A 17,979-nucleotide genomic window follows, 5' to 3' on the forward strand; every position below is an offset into this window, starting at 1 on the left:
GGGAAAGAGAGAGGAAACAGCTATTAGCAGCAGTAAGCAAGCTCAAGGCAGCTCTAATCGCAGTAATGGTTTAAACCCTCATTCCATCCACCAGATGCAAGAAACGTCTACCCAAAAACAAGGCTTTGAAATCCTCCATGTCTAAGAATGTGCCCTGTGGCTATGGTCCTTACTGAAAAAAAGAAAAACAACTCCATAACTGTATCCACTTTTGGAGACACTATGAGGTAAAGATAGCTCCTGTGGCCTGTGTTGTTTACACCAAGTCAGCTGAGGAAAGACGAACGTATGTATATCAGACTCAAAATTATTTAAACGTGACATGTACAGTATGTTAATGTCAATGGTTTTAGCTGAGAAATCAAACAGAAAAATATTCTCACGGATGCAGGAGAAAGAACTCTCCGACTTAAAAATAATTAGGTATTTAATAACACACAACGATAACTTTTCATTGAGCTTCCCTTGCCTAATGTTGCTAACTATTGTGCTGATATAAAAACTGCACCTCACAGTCCCATTAGATGCATTTTTGTATGAAACTGTTTTCTAAGCAAAACTTTGATCATACTAAAATACATGTAATCAAGCTGTTTGCAGGATTAAAAAGAAGCTCACTTAAATACAACTTTAAGGAGATTTAATTAGGTGGGAACTCGTGCTGATATTTTTTGGCTGTGCCAAAAGCACACCTGGAGCTGACATGTAGCCAAAAATATACAGAGCATTTTAATCCTCCCTAGCTCTGATTTCTTTGGTTATTTTTGGATTCTCCTTAATTTTCACTATTCTTTTCTAGTGGCAAATCTGTATTTTAAAGGTTTTGTGTCCTTCAGCCATGTTTGCTGGTTTTCCAAAGGGCCTCTATCAGTATCAAGAACCTGCGCAGCTTTTCCTTTCTGTGAGGTAAAATCTCCTAAAAGCATTTTGGCATTTACAGTAGACATAATGTTAAAGTGCCAGAGTACAATTATAGATTAAGGTGTTAAAACATTCTTTTGATATTTATAAGCCATTTTCAGCATAAACTCCACAAATAATCTACGTTACCTAATCATTTATTGAATAATTAACATAATTACTGGGTGGAGCAGTGGTTAGCACTGCCGCCTCACAGCAAAAAGGATGTGTGTTCAAACCTGGTGGCCGACTGAGGCCTTTCTGTGTGGAGTTTGCATGTTCTCCCCATGCCTGTGTGGGCTTCCTCCCACAGATATGCATCTTAGGTTCACTGACAATTCTAAATTATTCATAGTTGTGAGTGTGAATTGTTGTCTGTCTCTACGTGTCAGTCCTATGATAGACTGGCGATCTGTCCAGGGTGAACCCACCCCAATGTCAGCTGGCCATTTAATACAGGTAGCAGAATGTTACCACAAATTTTATTTTACAATGAGCCCTGTCAGGGCAAACACCTATCCTATTCCATTCAACAAAGAGCTGACTTCCTGACCTCTACAGCACAATCTATGAATGTGATTTACAGGACAAAGCTGGATTCTACCTAAACACATTTAACTTGAGTCTCAAAGAAGTTCTTTTCAATTACAGGTTTGGTTCCTGACTTCTAAGATTATCACGTACAACAGTGAACACTTCTTTCCTAGGCTTAGTCTCTCACCCAGAGGTCAAATATTAATAAATCATTGCCTGGCCGCATCAGGGGTTAAATCTTGGATATTATGTACAACTAGGACTCTAGTCAAGAAAAGATGGATCTGATTTAAACAAATGTGAATGTTTGTAGCTTGCCTACATATTTAAATGGTATTACATTTAGAATACCAGTATTCTAATCGCACCTACTGTATATAATCCACTAGCTTTATCCTTCAGGGGGAAGCGTTTCTTAGTTTATATGGTACAATGATGGTACAGTATTCCAAAACAAAAATGACAGCTGCATACTGTTGCTCTCTGCTGAGTTCATAGGTTAATGTATTCTAAAACATAGTGAAGAAAAGTTCATGTCTGTTAAAATTTACATTCTGACCTTCAGCATTCTGCACTTTGAAGTTAATACACTGATTTCTAAACAGTTTCCCTATGAAAGAATATGGTCAGGTCCAACATTCATAACCACTTAGCACTAACTTTATTTATGAGCCCAACTGTAACCAAATCATGCTGTTACAGTTTAGTCACGTTAGCCAATACATATCCCACTTGTATCAAACTGCAGACGCATTTGAAGCTTCTGAGTGTAATTAGTACTTCTAAAAATGCTTCATTAACACACATGCCAGGTTTTGCTAACACATAAGTTCAAGTGCTGATTTGTTACTCTGAAGTTTGGACACAGAAATCTGCAGTTTTTGTGGCCTTTTGCTTTTGTTTTTGGTCATGAGCACCTATTTAGAGGCGGGTTTATGGGACTACTGCCCATTGCGCTCTATTACAATTACCCAGCAGGCACACATCCCGTCTCAGTAATGAAGTGGGTGTTACAGTGGGTGGATTCGAGCCTGCTCGTATTCTGTATTTCTGCTGCTGGGTACAAGGGCTATGTGGTAGAGAATAGCAGCAGCGGTGGCAGCATGGCACGGTGACAGAAAACGTGGTGGACCAGTAGACCAGCCATAGAACCACAGGCAACAATCTGAGCCTTTAGTAGTGTCAGGAGAAATGGAGAATTGCATTTTAAAAGCCCACAAAATAAAGTTTGTATTGATTTAATCTAACATGTAATCTGTTTTGTGGTTTGACACAGATTCTGGCAATAAAAGAGAATCATGTAAGACAGCATTACAGATAATGCAACCATAGATCAAATGGAGTTTGGGGAAGAGAAGGGCAATACATCATGTTCAAGCTGGACTGCTTAGCTCTGGAATTCATAAAGTAGCTCCTAAATCGAGGTGGCTTTCAATTTAAGTTTTCAATTTACAGATATAGGATTTGGTGTACGATTGATGTAACCCCACTGTCAACTTCAGCAGGGGTTCTGTGGACTGGGAACTGTATCTCTCTCAGTCTGTTTCTCAACAGTGAAACTACACCAAAGATAATCCACTCAAAAAAACACATATAAATAAATGACTACTACACAGATCAGAAAAAAAAATCTCTGTGATGATTTTAATGCTTGGCCCGACAAGAGCAAGTATTTTAAGAGGAACATACTACATGGCTTTCAAGCCCACACTTGTTTCTCTTTTCGGTTTATGTGGTATAAAAGGTATTTTGGAGCTGCACTGTTAACATCATGCTCTTTATACAAGCATCTCCCATGTTCTTGTGTTATCATCAGCAAATAACATTCTGACACTGACAAATTTATCTAAAACATTTTAACACCAATTTCAAACTTTAAACAATAGTTTCAATCCATATATCAGCCTAATCATGCTGATATATGGATTACATTATATTTATCTAATTCTGGTTTGTCTTAGAGTTACTATATGGGTTCATACACCAATTCTCTAAAGTATGCACAGCTGTCTAATAACTACAACTGACACCTAACTGAGGATGGAGATGTACTGTCTGTGGCTTCACCAGCTTTATTAGATTTTGTACAGGTCAGAACTGAGTTATCAGGGACTAATGTCAATTACATTAACACAAACTTTATGATTTATGTTAACAGTGTAAACTCTAGTGTAAATCCAGCATAACCTTGGTTTAACATGACTGTTCACAGAGGGAGCTGTAAGTACGAGGTGCTAGCATCACCTTCTGGTGACATTTATTCCTATAGTGAATCAGTAACAGGTGATGCAGAAAACAGAAGGTGACATACAGCACACGGTCAAAGCTGGGGAGCAGATTGACCTTTAAATGTTGTTAAACTGCCGCTTAATGCTTGTTATTTCCCCAGTTATTGTATTATAAAATCATTTTCTTTCTTCAGACAGTAAACCACAGTCAGCTCTGGTAGTTCAGGTAGAGATGCAGCTTTTTATCCATTACTGCACTCTAGTGTTAAAATGAAGCACATGCACTTGGCAAACAAATAATGCTGACAAAAGACAAAGACAAAATTCCACACAGCAAAAATGTCAGAATTTTCACAAAAATACTTTTATACGTAAATCAGAACTCTTTATCTGAGGTATGATACTTGTAGTTCTGTTAAATGTAGCAGATGAATGACAGCAGACACAAAGACCTGAGGATTTCCTATTACAGTTAACTAGAAGCCGCAGTATGTATCTTTAGTACTGATGTACCAGTGGATATCAAATCAGAATGTCAGTTATTTCAGGTCTGTGACAGTGACAATCCCCAAATAACAAACAGCTTAACATACATACACACACATCTCTTACCGTACCTTGTCTGCTCTAGAGAAGTAAATCTGCGGGGCGATCCAAATTTTGCTGATTTTCTCTCTGAGGTTCTTTGGAATTATAAGGCATTCATCGATGTCCATCTCTGGATAGATCACTTCAAGCCCACCACTTTATTGAAGAGAGATAAAAGCTGAAACTCTTTATACACAGTTTTGTACATTCTATACAGAGGGCAAAGTGAGCAGGCTTCCACACAGAGATAAACAACAAGCAGAAAGTGTTAAAGTACAACATTTATTAAGCAAAAGAAGCGCTAGTTTAGAGTCTTTGCCATGTTCATTCTGTGCGGAGTTTACATTTTTATATGATCTACTTACTGACAGAAAGAAGAATCCAGAGTGCTCAGGGTGTCTGCTGTTGCTTCCATGTGGAAAAGCCCCAAAATGCAGGCAAGTAACATCAGGAATGACGCCAGTAGAGCCTGCAGAACAGCTGTGTTCAGTCGGTGTGCAAGAAGCAGTTACAGGATTTTCAACACAACAGTTCTGCTCTAATATGTTAGATTCAAATAATGCTGTAGGTAATATGTAGTCTAATTGCAAACAGCTCATTTACACTACAACACTACAAATAGTTTCAAATGTCAGACACAAGATGCCGAGGCCTGTACACAATGACAGGTGGTATTTCACCTCATAATTTCTACTGACTGACAGCTCTTTGCCAGCAGTTTAACTTTTGAACAATAAATAAATCTGTTTGCCAGAGGTGAACATGCTTCTGACGTGCAGCTTTGTAGGTCTGCAGCTAAGACTCAATGTCACTATCAACCCTCTGGCACATATTTAGTCAGTCACATGTCAGAAAATAGTTTCAAATGTCAGACACAAGATCCCAGAGCAAAGGTCAACATCTTTAGAAAATAACAATTCTAACCCTAATGATGTTGAGTAGAATACAATGCAAGACAAAGAAAGAAACCTTAAAACGTTTTTTGAAAACTCACTTAAAATGATTAAGTAATTATCATCATTTCTAACTTGTAGATTATTTGACTATCATTTCAGCCCTGCTTCTATTTTCTTTTCAGTTTCAAAACTGAATTGTTATGGTACTTTTGGTGTGGTTACATCTCTGCCCTTGCTCTGCTATACTCTCTTTCACCTGCTGCCAATCAGAGCTTATCTGGACACCTGGTCCACCTATACCTGTTAAACTACATAACAGACGAGTATGTTCCTAGTTGACGTCATTAAATGCTCTTAAGTTGTACGTCTGGTTAGAGTCAGTGTCACAGTTTTTTTATTATGCAATTGTTTCACTTTAAACTCGACTTCGTGTCACTTAGCTCTCCAACCAAAGAAGAAACGCGGTACACAGCAGGAAATGTTACTATATTTAAAGTTACATTGCGCTGCAAGTGAGACAGACGCACATTTGTTAAAGTGTTTTCTAATCAAACTTCACGCTGTATTAAAATGACGTGACCCTCGTTTGACCCGCAACATTTTAGGAGTTACTTAATGCATTCTAAAGTTATCTTGACTACCACAAGCTTAACCTTTACTTGTTTATATTTACGCAACGCATCAGGCTACAGTTTACCAAGTGTCCGCGCAGACAGAACAGGCGTTAGATAAAACTGCATGGCACTCAGACTGGGGGGGTCTTCCCCCCCCACACTTGTATTCAGGTGGTTACATTCGCCATTAACGTTACCATCTCTCAGTTGTCCACTGGTGTTTTTTTTGCTGTTTTCGTATCCTGGTTCGGGCGCTGCTGTTGGTGCTGCCGCCTCTGTGCAGTGCACGTTCCTACTGACACATGACACAGCGCGCGCGTCGTTTGACACTGAAATATGAAACCATGTGCTGTAAAAGAGCTTTGCAAAGGGGGAAAAAGACTGGCATGATATCCAGACGTAACACTTCTTTTTATTTAGTAAATATCATTTATACATTTTCAAGAACACATGCTACAGAATTTCAGGTCACAGCTCCTAAAACAGTTTTTGAAAACAAAAATACCTGATGACTAAATAAAATGTCATCTAGGCTTTGCACACTGAGAAAACATTCAAGTTTTTTTCTTTTCATTTATTTTATTTTTTGTTTATTTAGTTTTACATGTTCAACCGTTTCTGAACAAGGCCTCTTTAATTATGCAGTAGTGATTGTGCAGCATATACAGTATTTAATATATTCCTGGTGCTGCTAAAGCTCCCTTTGGTTTGTGCTTCTCTGCAGCAGTGATCTTAGCACCCAAACATATGGAAAAGGGCCCAGTGACAACTTCTTTGTAATTTGTTATCTTATCTTTTTTTTTTTTTTACCTGATGTTGTCTACTTATCTAACAATGTTGCAATAGTCTTTGATGCAATTTGATTAAAACCTGGTGCTACAAAGCAGTGCAAGTTTGTAGCTTCAAAGTCAAACATTTCAGTATGCATAGTACAAAAACAGTATCTACATTAATCTATGCAGTACCTTGTATCAATTGCTATGCCACGTTTGAATTGCAAGTCATCACACACTTTATTATTTACATGTTTGAGTTACAACCTAAGTTCCAATGATAACACTACTGTATCTCAGCATTTTTTTTTTAATTATGCAGACTCCAGAATTAGATCTCGTTAGCATAAAGCAGATTTAAAACGACGAAACTAATTGGAAATCCCTGCATTCATTTAATGGTTAATGTCACAAATTGATGATCTGTCATTGTGTTAGTCTGGTGTGGCCTTGATGGTCAGAGTCTCTGTGTTTTGTGTTTCGGACCATAGGCCCTATGCAGGGCTCAGACTGAAACACACTCATTGGACTGTTCAAGTCACACACAGACTGGTTGTTTTACATCCATATGGGTTATGCACATTATGTACAAATACACACAGTCTAGGGAGCACCATGGTAACTTAACATAGAACAAACAAACTAGTAACCACAATAACAAGACTTTACCTTTGTTACCAGACACTACGCTGTATATTAAGGCATGAGGTGTTGTTAATGCAAACATCAGCTGAAGATGCCTTGTAAAATGCAATGCACTGAGGAATGAAATGCACGTCTATGAACTCTACCGGTCACACCACCAAGGCAAATTATAACAATACAGACCCAACTGCTGGTAAACTGATGATAAACTGTATTGTGTGTGTGAAAACTGCACATTATTATTCAAAGGGTTATTAAATTAAAGTATTTGGAATTAGAAAGAAAGAAAGAAGAAGGAGAAAGAAGAATGAAGCTGGCTCTAAAAGGTGCTGGAGGCACATCCCTCTGCCTAATGTCTGACCATGCACGCCAAAAGATTTGAACAGTTACGATATTCAAAATGACAGCTCCTAGGTTTAATTAGCAATAGACAGTTAATGTAATAATTAAGAACAATTTGAAGCTACTGCTTAGAGCACCAGCACTACATTTTGTATCTATATATTATACTTTCAATTATGATGAATAAACTTCATCTATCTTGGCAAGCCCTCTTCATGCAGTGTAGATATTGGGTCAGAAGTTAATACAAACAAGAAATTAGTTTTGCCACTGAATTGATTCATCTCACTTAACCATTTTAAGATCTTTGTTGGGCTCTATCTAGTAAACTACTGTATGGAATTTGTATAACCAATAATATGCAGGACTAAAGCAACCCTTTCCTAAACACACAGTATGCTGCAAAAGCAAATGCAGCACTCATAATTTACTCTTTTAATAACAATGGTGTTTTATGGATGATGAATCTTTATAATGCCATTTATATAAATGTGTCTATTTTGCACTGTAATTCTACTCTACTATCAGTCAACTGTTCATTTGAACTGTCTTTAATTTGCATGTATGTACACTACAGTATATGACAGAGTTAGCTGGAGGTCAGCACAATGAGTATTCGGTTCAACAACAGTTTATAGCTGCACAGTAACTAAATGCAAGTCTGATAAGTCAGCTCGATATTCTGTGTATGTATTACTCAGTAATACTGTACAATTCTACTCACTGCCTGCAGCACACAATAAGTAACCGCAAAGTGGAGTGATGCAAGTTACTCGCAGTTAATTTTGTACAATTTACAATCCAGCCCGTCTTCACTGAGGACCACGCTTACAAATCCAAACAATGCTGCAGTCCATCCTACAATCAAACACAACAGCAGATGGCAATCTTGAACAGATACTGTGAAGTGTGCAAAACAAATAAAAACATCATTTGAGTTAAACCTCTTCACAATATTTAAAAACATTTCTCCCCCAGTTCTGTTTTTTCTTAGTTTGCTGCATTGTGTCACAACACCACACTGTCTTCAGTGTCACACACCGGGATGCTGCTACTGGAGGTTTCAGTGTGTGTCTCTGTGGAGAGGAGTCCAGGGAGTGCTGGGGGTGTGTACAAGGGGATGGATGACTTCACCCAGGCATGAGGACGCCTCCTGTGTGGTCAGTTCCTACATAGTCAACTGCAGATGATCGGGTGGGGGGCATCTGCTGCTCAGCTAAAACCAATCTCTAAAGGCTGTATCACCACCAGTGACAGATACGTCAAGCACACGTTCACAGAGTGATGGTAATGTACATGTGGTCACTTTAGCTCTGATAATGGTTCTGTTGCTGTCCAGGGTGACAGTGATCCAACTGATGGGACCATTCAGTGTAAGGCTAATGGACTCAGGAAACACGTGTGCTCACTCATCAAGCGACCGACAGGAAACAATAGTGATCTGTTTCGTTTTTGCTGGCATTTTACAGAAAATACAGATATTTTCCTTTGTTTTGGATCTCCTGTGTCTCAGGACACTGAATGCATTCATGTAAACTAAAGCCCTTTTGTGACAAGAGGCCACAAATCACATGATGTAAATGCTGAGTGTGTCCCGACTCACATCACTTTTAGCTGTGCAAGCCGTACACAAACATTCAAAAATAGAATGATTATACAAAAATAAACTTGCCAGTATTTTCCATGTATGCATACACAATCATAATCTGCATGGTTAGAGTGAATGACTTGATTCTTAGCAGGCTATATTATTGTTACATCCTGTTGATAAGATCATACTGTACACATAGTTTGGTAGATTGTACAAACACTTAAGGGCAAAGTGTTATATCTCTGAGACTCTCTTGTATTGAATTGCTGGTTGTTGCAGCTGATAAGCAGCGCTTGGATATCTTGGAAATTCTGTGGCAGCAGAGTCCTAACAAACAGAAGGAGAAACTGTGTGCCCAAATAACAGGGGCATAGCTAGCCAGCAGGACTTATCTTCTATTGTATGTTTTACAACTTGCGTCCACACTGATGTTCTCCACGGTGGACCTGGCCTTACCACTTGATCAGATGACAGCAGATGAGCCAGAAGAAGGAGAGTTCGAGTTGTGGGAGGAAGGAAGGTTCCAGAAAAGCCACTTGCGTTTGCATTGCCGTCTCTGGTACAGGTAGTCCTCCTTGTCACGCTCTTTACGTGCTCTTTGGTAGTGGTCATCCTCTTTCAGGTACCACACAGGTGGCCAGCGATGTTTCTCAAAGTATTCTTGATTCTCTGCATCAGAATAAAATGTTTTAGGAATCTGAAAAGGCTTTGTAAAGTTTTCAATAATGTATTTCCCCACAACAATTTTTGCATTTCAACATGGTCACAACAAACTGCCGCACATATCAGATGGATGAAACTAATTTAAGTGACATTTGCATATTTTTCACACCATTTTTTACTTCATCGTAGTAACACAGATACATAGCCTTAATTCCTATCATGTACAATATCACAGCAAACATAAAAGCCTACATCATGACAAATAAGAATTAAGAAGATACCGTGAAGGTCTATTGTGCAACACCACAGACTGGTAGCTGTGTTACCTGTGGACTTGGCCTTCATGTCTCGGGGAAACTTGCGGCAGACACTGTTGTAGTTGGTGCAGATGTGGTGAAGACACCAGCCACTGAGCTGCTGGGCCCCGTGGAACTATCAATATACAAAATCATTAATTTTCAGTTTTGTATTTGTACATTGCTGCTGTAAGGTTTTGAGTTGAGTACATTTGAGCTAAACCTACATGACTAAAACACCACGGTCACTAAAGCAAGAATGGAAAAAAAATATTTTTTTTCAGATTTAAACGTAACTCCAGAGCAGTTCCCACTAAGATGGCCCCCATTAACAAGATGACTGACAAGTCATAATACCTGGGCCATATCCAAGTACACAAGCACATCTCCATCAATGTCAGCCCCCATCATCGCTGCCTCCATCAATACTGTTACTGTGTAGAGCTCTGAAAGAAACATATTAGGTAGTCACAGTGGCTTTGTGTAATACAGTCCTGTGGTTTGCTAGGTAATAACTACACCAGATGTAATACCTGTAAGTGCAACCAGGTGGGGGAGACAAAGACGATTGGCAAGAACAATAAGCTCCATTGCATCAAGGTCAGGCCGAGAACAAAACCGCCCGGTGTAGAGATATTCGAGCACAGCCCTCATACAGCTGCGAGTTGTGTTGGGAAACAGTACCTTAGAAACAGGAACATGTGGCACAGTCATGACTTAACGGCCTAAGGCTTGTGCTATGTTTAATTTACTTTAATCAAAATATGAGAAGGCCTACCTTTCACTTATGTTATGATGTTATATCAGTTTTTCAAAAAGTGTCTCAAAATTGAAAATTCTTCAGTACATAAAAAAAATTATAAAACCATATGATCTAAATCGCAGCCTACCTGCATACTCTAAGTGGTTTTTTTTTTACAATATTATATTTTAAGTAATAATAGTAGTTTCTATTAAGGTAGAAAACAGATTAAAGTCACAGAACTAATGTATACTTGGACCACACAGGTCAGCGTACTTGTATCACAACAGATTTCCAATCCTTTAATTAAATTATACTTTGTACACAGACTACACAGTTTATCTGGGCTCTACTTGGGTCAGTACATAGATGATCTTGCTGCACCTGTAATTAAAGCAATTCAGTATTGAATACAATGCCTTATACAAATAGACTGGCAATAAGACTTCCACTGGGAATTATGAACAAAGTGGAATAAATGGGGGCTTGTCTGGGATATGAACCCGGGGCCTCTCACAGTACTGACTTTGGTTTGTACTTGAGCTCTATCGGTCATATTTCACATCTTAACAAACCAGTGACATATTATTTATATTTATTCCACAATATACTATAATTATGCTGGTTTGCTTCCTTCGATTATTAGGACATCATTTGCAGTTGAGCATATCTCTCTACAGTTTTGAGGGTGTTAGCTACACAGTTAGCCACTATAGGCTGACTTACCTCTTTGGTACAGCTTTCCACAAAAGGCCCGCCAAACATCGCCGCCATCCAGTCACAACTAGAGATGAGCAAAGGCTTGTGCGCCCTGATCATCCCATCATCTAGCTTGAATATTACATCTGTAATACAGAGGTGAGTCACTGACAGCAACTTTCTTACACCTGAATCCAGGATACATGAACATAGATGAAAGATTTCCACTCACCAGAGAAGGTGCCTTTGGCCAGACACTCTTTGAATCTGTTTGTGCGCCGTACGTGAAAGGCTTTGGTGATTTCTTGGTTCATGAAGGCTTCATTGTTAAGTATGTTTGCCACCATCATCCGCAGGTCAAAAACCTCCAGCAGCTCAGCAATGTGTGCAATGTGCATTAGGTCTTTCTCATTCTCGTCTAGCTGACCTGTGTACAGGTAGCGAAGTACCGCTCGGAAAGGTCCAAGCTGCATGGACTGGTCCATGTACACTACAGTCATGGGCCTGGGGCTGTATGTTATAGGGTCATCTACCAGCTCTTCTTGGATGCTGACAAAAGCTCGGCTCCATGAGGAAAGCAGTCTGCCCCGTCGGGCCCCCTCAAAATCTTTCAAGGTCCCATCACTGGTGCAGGCCCTCAGGTTGGCCCTGTCTCCATCATCACTGCTCTCACAAACATCAAAACTAGCAGCACGCATCAGCAGCTCTCGGCCAGAGAGAGCACCGCCACGAGGGGGCCTTTCAGACTCCTCATTTTGTGTGTCCATAATAAAGAGGTCATAGAACTTTGAGGAGGATGTGGCCAAGTAAATCTTGTGTGCAAAGATTTTCTGCCGCTCCTGCAGGACCAGGATGACATCAGCACAGTGCGGGTCCTCCAGAAGACCAACTGGATGTTCCTCTGTGGTAGTTGGGGGAGGAGGCACAGTAATTATAGGTGGGGGAGGTTTCGGTGGCAGGAAGGGCGCCTGAAGGAGAGGTCGCTGAACATTTCTGAGGTGAGATTTCCAAAATTGCAGGTGGCGGCGTGAAATGAGCGCAGCTCGGATAGCATTATCAAAGACGTCCTTGACTCCAAATTGAGCAACAACGCTGGTTTCATAATATGGCACTCCCAGTTCTTTGGCCACCTCCCGGCCTCTCTCTGGAGGAAGAATCTCATTGGATTTAATAGGTCTGAAAGAGAAGAAAATATATCAAAGACAATTCAGGCACTAGAAAAAAAGTAAATCAATACAAATTTCAAACACTCTCTAAAAATGTTTCATTATTTTGTTACAACCTAAGTCCCACTACCTAGCTAAAGGCCGCCGTGCCCTGTTCACTGCCTCCAGGTCAGCGTAGCGCAGGTCCAGCTGACAGCCCACCAAGATGACGGGAGCACGGGGGCAGAAGTGTTTGATCTCAGGGTACCACATGGTCTTCACGTGGTATAAAGAGTTGGGATTAGCAATTGAGAAGCACAGTACCACCACATCAGATCTGAAGGGAAAACATAGTACAAATTAACTTCTGATACAATAGCACCAGAGCAAGTGCTAATAGGTTAACATTGAATTTACAGTATCTCACCTGCCATATGCAAAACGACGGTCCTTATGATGGTCCCCAAAAGTATCCCAGAGCCGCAGGGACACACTGACATCATCCACTACGTCTCTGGAGCGCTCTAATACCTAGTAGGGGATACAGTAACACACTGGTCAATATATAACCACCAGTTTCTGTAAATCACTGCAGATGTGAATGACTGCAGTGCACAAGTGCTTTACTCATGCATAGATTTAACTCAGTCAAGTGACCAGAGATTTAAATTCTAAAATACATTTTCCATATTTATTTAAAAAAAAAAACATGCAGGTTAACTTTGCACAGTTATGAGCTTGCTTACAAACCTCCTGGCATACTCTGTACTGGTCAATTGCCCAGACTGTGGGCACATGTGTAGCAAGTAACTGGTACTGAGTCAGCGTTGCATTGCAAGCCCTGGCACAGATAAGGCGGGTCTTTCCAACTGCATTGTCTCCCACCACCACACACTTGATAGTTTCAACGTTTGGCCTCTCATAGTCCATATCAGAAACTGTCAACTGGGACCTGTCGAAATTAGAAGCACAGAAAGCTGCATCAGCACTGGAAATCTGACACTATCATCCTGAACAGCAAAGGCACATGGATCAATACATCTATAAGAGGCTGTGACTGCTCCTTATCTGCACTGCTTGTTTTGCCTGCAGAGCTATCAATGGATAGTCTTGTGACTTCTCTGTGCCCATTCACAAGTTCCCTGTCTTTGTTCCTGATATAGAAACAATTTAAAGGGTCAAGCAAACAAAAATAGGACAATTTAAAGACGAACACACCTAGTACTGCAAAATATACGATTTTTTGTTAAATTTTACAAGAAAGGCACATCCAGTTTCAAAACAAATATACTATTTCAAATTAAACTGTTTAGTTTGTCTATTAAGTTAATAAAGGCCTTTCTTGATATTTCTGTAATCCTAACCATCTGTCAGCCTAAAATACCTGTTTGCAGTTTCTATATTACAATCCAGATGATGTTACCTTCAGCACAGTTCTAATCATGCCAGCCCCAACTGGTAGCATAGGAAGTATCTAACTAATATGGATAAATATACTTTCATTAAATGAAATGGAGGGAATAGGTAAATAGACTATTTCTTGAAAATGGAGGCTGATGATTTAGGCACCCGGACTGGTTTCCAAGGGAACTGTAGCCTGTGTTTCTGTGTCACAGCCCATGTCAGATAGTTTTTATATGCATTAAACTGATAAGAATGTGTTATTTTATTTTACAAAAACAACAGCACATAAAAGTGTCTGTGTGACCACTGCCATTTGATTTGACATCCATAGCATACTAGTGCTGTCTTCTAACCTTATTTTAGTTTTAATTTGTGCCACCATAGCTCACTGGACATCAAACTCAGCTAACCCCAGTGTTCCAGTACCTGCCTGGACCCCGAGGACCCACTGTGGAAAAACAACTGCACCCCTTGAAGATCCCTAAAGCATCACACTACAGTTAAATGCCCATTTCTGTTGGAAATCAGGAACAATGTTTTATCATTAACAGTATAGCAAGACATTTTCTATTTTGATGCATGCAGATCTCTGAAGATTACAGTTCCTATGCTGCTGGATTTTTTTTTTCTTAAACTAACGTTGCAGCCATTTATAAAACCAGCCTTTCACTGACGGCACATTTATAGGCCAGGTACTGCTTCTATTAAGAACTGCGCCTGTATAACACTACAGAGATGCAACGCCTCTAACACTGCTCATATGCCCTCCTGTTAGTCTACACTGCGCAATTCCCGAACTAATTCATCATTGTTGATATGGTCAGATATTCCCTACAACTCCACACGGCATCTTCAGTCTATTCTCTCCAATACACGGCAATTAAATAAGCGTGCAACCTCAAATATCACCCATAACAAAGATGATAAAATTGTGCGTCTCCTACCAGAAGGACCGAACAGTCCCTCCTCCACCGAAACACTAGTCATGAGGCTTTGCTGCATTACACATTATGTAACACCCCGTCAGTGACTCTTGAGCCTGTTTATCTGGCTCAGTGTTCATCAGGAAACCAGCGACAATCAAGCCAGTTGCAGGAAATGTGTCATGCCCCCCTTACCACAACATAAGGAAGTGCTGCAGTGGGCTGGTCGATGAACGAGATAAAAAGCAGGGCTCCATCGGATGCAGCTTGCACCAGACGGCAGCTCGTATGTAACTTCATCTTCGAGGCAAGGTGAACGAGGCTTGGAAATAGGCAGCCCACCGCAGATGTATCAGTCCACGTCCTCTGGATCGGCGCGATAAGCCCGACTGTAATGCCACAAGTACGTGCACTGATGTCAAGCTTGTCAATGCGCTGCAGAGCTGCAGCTCTGCCCATCATGGAGCTAAAGGCCTCCGTAGCTAATAATAGGCAGGGCGCACAGACGAAAACAAAACAAAACACTGATCCACTTTAAAGTCCCACAAATCCCATTCCACAGCTCCAATATGGACTGGCTTCATGTCCAGCATACCTCTCCCCAGTAAGAGTCTGGGTTGTGGCCTACTTTGCACATTTTACAAAAGGTTTTTGTTGTGAATGTGATCAAATGTACCTAATGCATTCAGGCTGCCTAAATAAAGTGAAGACAACTGCACTGCAGGCTTGAGGATAAATGGCCAGCTCCCTTAAGGAAATGATAGTATTGTATGTAGGGGCGCCAACATTTACACATGGGACAGGTGGGGCTCATCCAGCAGAGAGATACTGATTAATGTGCATATACTATTTGTGTGCACCCTACAGTAAATACATGCAGATAGTAGCTACATGTATGGCAGATACACAGATTCAGTTAACTAAAAGGAATTAGATAGCAGCACATGGATTACAACTATTTCACTGGTATAATCTATCATTGTGCCATTCAGAAGTGATGTAAAAGTAAAGCAAGAGTCATAGTAGCTGTTGAGCACTGGCTTTACTGTACATTATGGCTGCAGGAGATCCTCTGATCCATAACTAATGATCAAGGTTAACTTTTTTGACTGGCTGACGTGAAACTAATTGTACATTTGCATGCATAAATGTCATAAAAATATAATGAGCACAAATGGAAATCTAATTGTCCTTTCATGAAATTTGTTACTCTTTTACTCCAGTCATAAAGCCCAACAATTTTGACCATTTTACTTTAACAGGTACAAATATTCCAGGGACAGATAAAAAAAAAATTGAAGTAGGTTAAGATATCTTGACTTCTAACTGGCAGTTAGTTTAGTCACTATTTAGTAATTTGAGGCATTGCACTTAATAGCCTGATAACTCAGCCTCAAAGTATTAAAAGCAAAGAAATGACTGACCATAATTGGTCTGTGATGAATAACAAGTTACTTACCGCTCACAGGTATTGACAGCCATAGTGCACAAATGATGAAAAGACTACTGAGAGAGCGCTTTCACTGTCAGAGAAATAGTGATTGTTTCCACTCCAATTCAGTGCAGTAATGCTGTCCTCATAGCCTCATGTGAAGCAGCCTAGGAAAGGCTTCAAATCCACAATGAAGCACAATCTCAAGAGTTCTGTTTTTATCATTTACCTCTAACACTCTGAGTTTAATTATACTTGCAAATTTTAGAATGCATTAAGTCCAAAGCTGAACTGCAGTTGTGAAAGAAATGCCTCTACCTGTTAAACCAATTAAAACAAGGCCCATTTTGTGATCCTTGAGCAGATTCATATCCTCCAAAATGGACTTTGCCAGTTCAGAAAGTGAGCTGCACTTTGGTGCTGGTCTGCAGGGCTGCATAGTTCTAAACTGAGAGAGTCGTTGCCAGTTTTACCATAACTCCTGAAGTGTTCACTGCAAACAAACAAAATACTTGCAAATAGGCAGGAGCACTGCAGGTTTTATCCCATGCATGGAATAAATTAAGTCTTGTCTATTTTCCATTAGGGAGGAAAATCTGTGCTGCATAGCCATCAAAGTGCTCCCACTTCTTTGCAAGTATTTTTGCTTTTAGTTTTCAGCCTTAGCTCTAGAGAAACTCCTGCAATGTTAAGCCTGCTCCACCAGGTGATGCTGACAGTCTACATTTTTATAAACTACTATGTGTACGGAGAGAAGGACATAGACAGTGGTGAAAATAACCATTGGCATTTCCCTGGATGTTTCACTCATTCAACCACTTTTTGGAAATCAGAGTCAGATTCAGCTTTATTGGCCAGGTGTGACGGACACACGAGGAATTTGACTCAGGTACATTGGCTCGCAATGTGCAAACAGTAAGCCAGCATAAGGCTGTGTAATATAACAAAATAGCAGTATTAACATCAACAAACAGTATGTACAATGTTCTTATGTAAGGCAATGAGTGAACAATTAAACAAGATGAGACTGAAAGAATAAAAAAAAATTTCTGCACAGCTATATAATTCACCATCTGCTGGCCAAATGCCTACAGTATAATGAGAGTGTGGTTAACCTTTTTCTCAGTTTGATTTGATTTGATTTGATTTGATTTTGATTTGATTTGATTTATTCTTTCAAGCATATTAAACAGTTGATATAACAACACACATTTTTACACTCAAGCCAATATCAATTTGCTTATACCTAGCACATTCCATGCTTGAATGGAGTAGGAAGAAGTCAGACTTATCCAGGCCTACCCCATGACATCATCTTACCATCATTGGTTTGCAAGCAATAAATGATTCACTTCTACACACACACATATTATACTAAAAAAAGAATATAACAGTGTTAACATTCTTACATCACACAAGTGATATACTAAAGAATAGTTACAAAATATACACCACACCCACAATAGTCCATGTAGTTAATCATTGAGCCTGTTCTTGCATATATCTTGATTGACACATACCTTTATATTTACGTTTAAACTCGTCAATTCTATTACAATTTTTT

General features: G+C 39.7%; 3 protein-coding genes across 6 annotated transcripts in view; 1 reads left to right on the forward strand and 2 right to left on the reverse strand.

Moving 5' to 3' along the window:
- pebp4 (phosphatidylethanolamine binding protein 4) overlaps positions 1-6,098 on the reverse strand; it is a 49,038-nt gene extending 42,940 nt beyond the window's left edge. The window contains exons 1-3 of one of the 3 annotated variants that reach the window (XR_002274481.1): positions 5,958-6,096; positions 4,616-4,719; positions 4,280-4,406 (exon numbers count right to left, since the gene is read on the reverse strand). Coding sequence is in view for 2 of the 3 variants with exons in the window: in XM_020594376.1 (XP_020450032.1) it covers positions 4,280-4,406; positions 4,616-4,719; positions 5,958-5,960 (234 nt within the window). In the remaining variant the exon portion in view is untranslated. Of the gene's footprint in view, positions 1-4,279; positions 4,407-4,615; positions 4,720-5,244; positions 5,417-5,957 lie in introns of those variants that run through there. The other 2 variants (XM_020594376.1, XM_020594377.1) reach the window with 2 other exon arrangements.
- A 456-nt stretch (positions 6,099-6,554) lies between these two features.
- rhobtb2a (Rho related BTB domain containing 2a) lies at positions 6,555-15,679 on the reverse strand. Of its 2 annotated transcripts, none has more exons than XM_020594372.1 (10): positions 15,179-15,679; positions 13,407-13,608; positions 13,084-13,187; positions 12,808-12,993; positions 11,744-12,687; positions 11,539-11,657; positions 10,604-10,754; positions 10,428-10,516; positions 10,101-10,206; positions 6,555-9,780 (listed from the first exon to the last, which is right to left on the reverse strand). In XM_020594372.1, the coding sequence occupies exons 1-10, from the start codon at positions 15,238-15,240 to the stop codon at positions 9,575-9,577; spliced, it is 2,169 nt and encodes a 722-aa protein (XP_020450028.1). In that variant the 5' UTR covers positions 15,241-15,679; the 3' UTR covers positions 6,555-9,574. The 2 variants fall into 2 exon arrangements, with proteins under 2 accessions (XP_020450028.1, XP_020450029.1); XM_020594373.1 differs by lacking the exon at positions 15,179-15,679 and adding an exon at positions 15,005-15,166.
- ido1 (indoleamine 2,3-dioxygenase 1) overlaps positions 15,314-17,979 on the forward strand; it is a 9,722-nt gene continuing 7,056 nt past the window's right edge. The window contains exon 1 of the mRNA XM_020594375.1: positions 15,314-15,386. Coding sequence (XP_020450031.1) covers positions 15,378-15,386 — 9 coding nt within the window. The 5' untranslated portion in view covers positions 15,314-15,377. The remainder of the gene's footprint in view (positions 15,387-17,979) is intronic.

This window comes from Monopterus albus, unplaced genomic scaffold (genome assembly GCF_001952655.1).
Source record: "Monopterus albus unplaced genomic scaffold, M_albus_1.0 scaffold23.1, whole genome shotgun sequence".
In the NCBI taxonomy this organism is placed as follows: Eukaryota; Metazoa; Chordata; class Actinopteri; order Synbranchiformes; family Synbranchidae; genus Monopterus; species Monopterus albus.

Bases quoted from the DNA above. Each gene is read 5' to 3' on its own strand.
- rhobtb2a (XM_020594372.1), bottom strand. From the start codon at position 15,240: ATGGAGCCCTGCTTTTTATCTCGTTCATCGACCAGCCCACTGCAGCAC. The intron at 12,688-12,807 runs GTAGTGGGACTT...CTTCTCTTTCAG, and splicing joins GCACGGCGGCCTTTAGCTAG to ACCTATTAAATCCAATGAGA. The intron at 10,517-10,603 runs GTATTACATCTG...TGTTTCTTTCAG, and splicing joins CCACCTGGTTGCACTTACAG to AGCTCTACACAGTAACAGTA.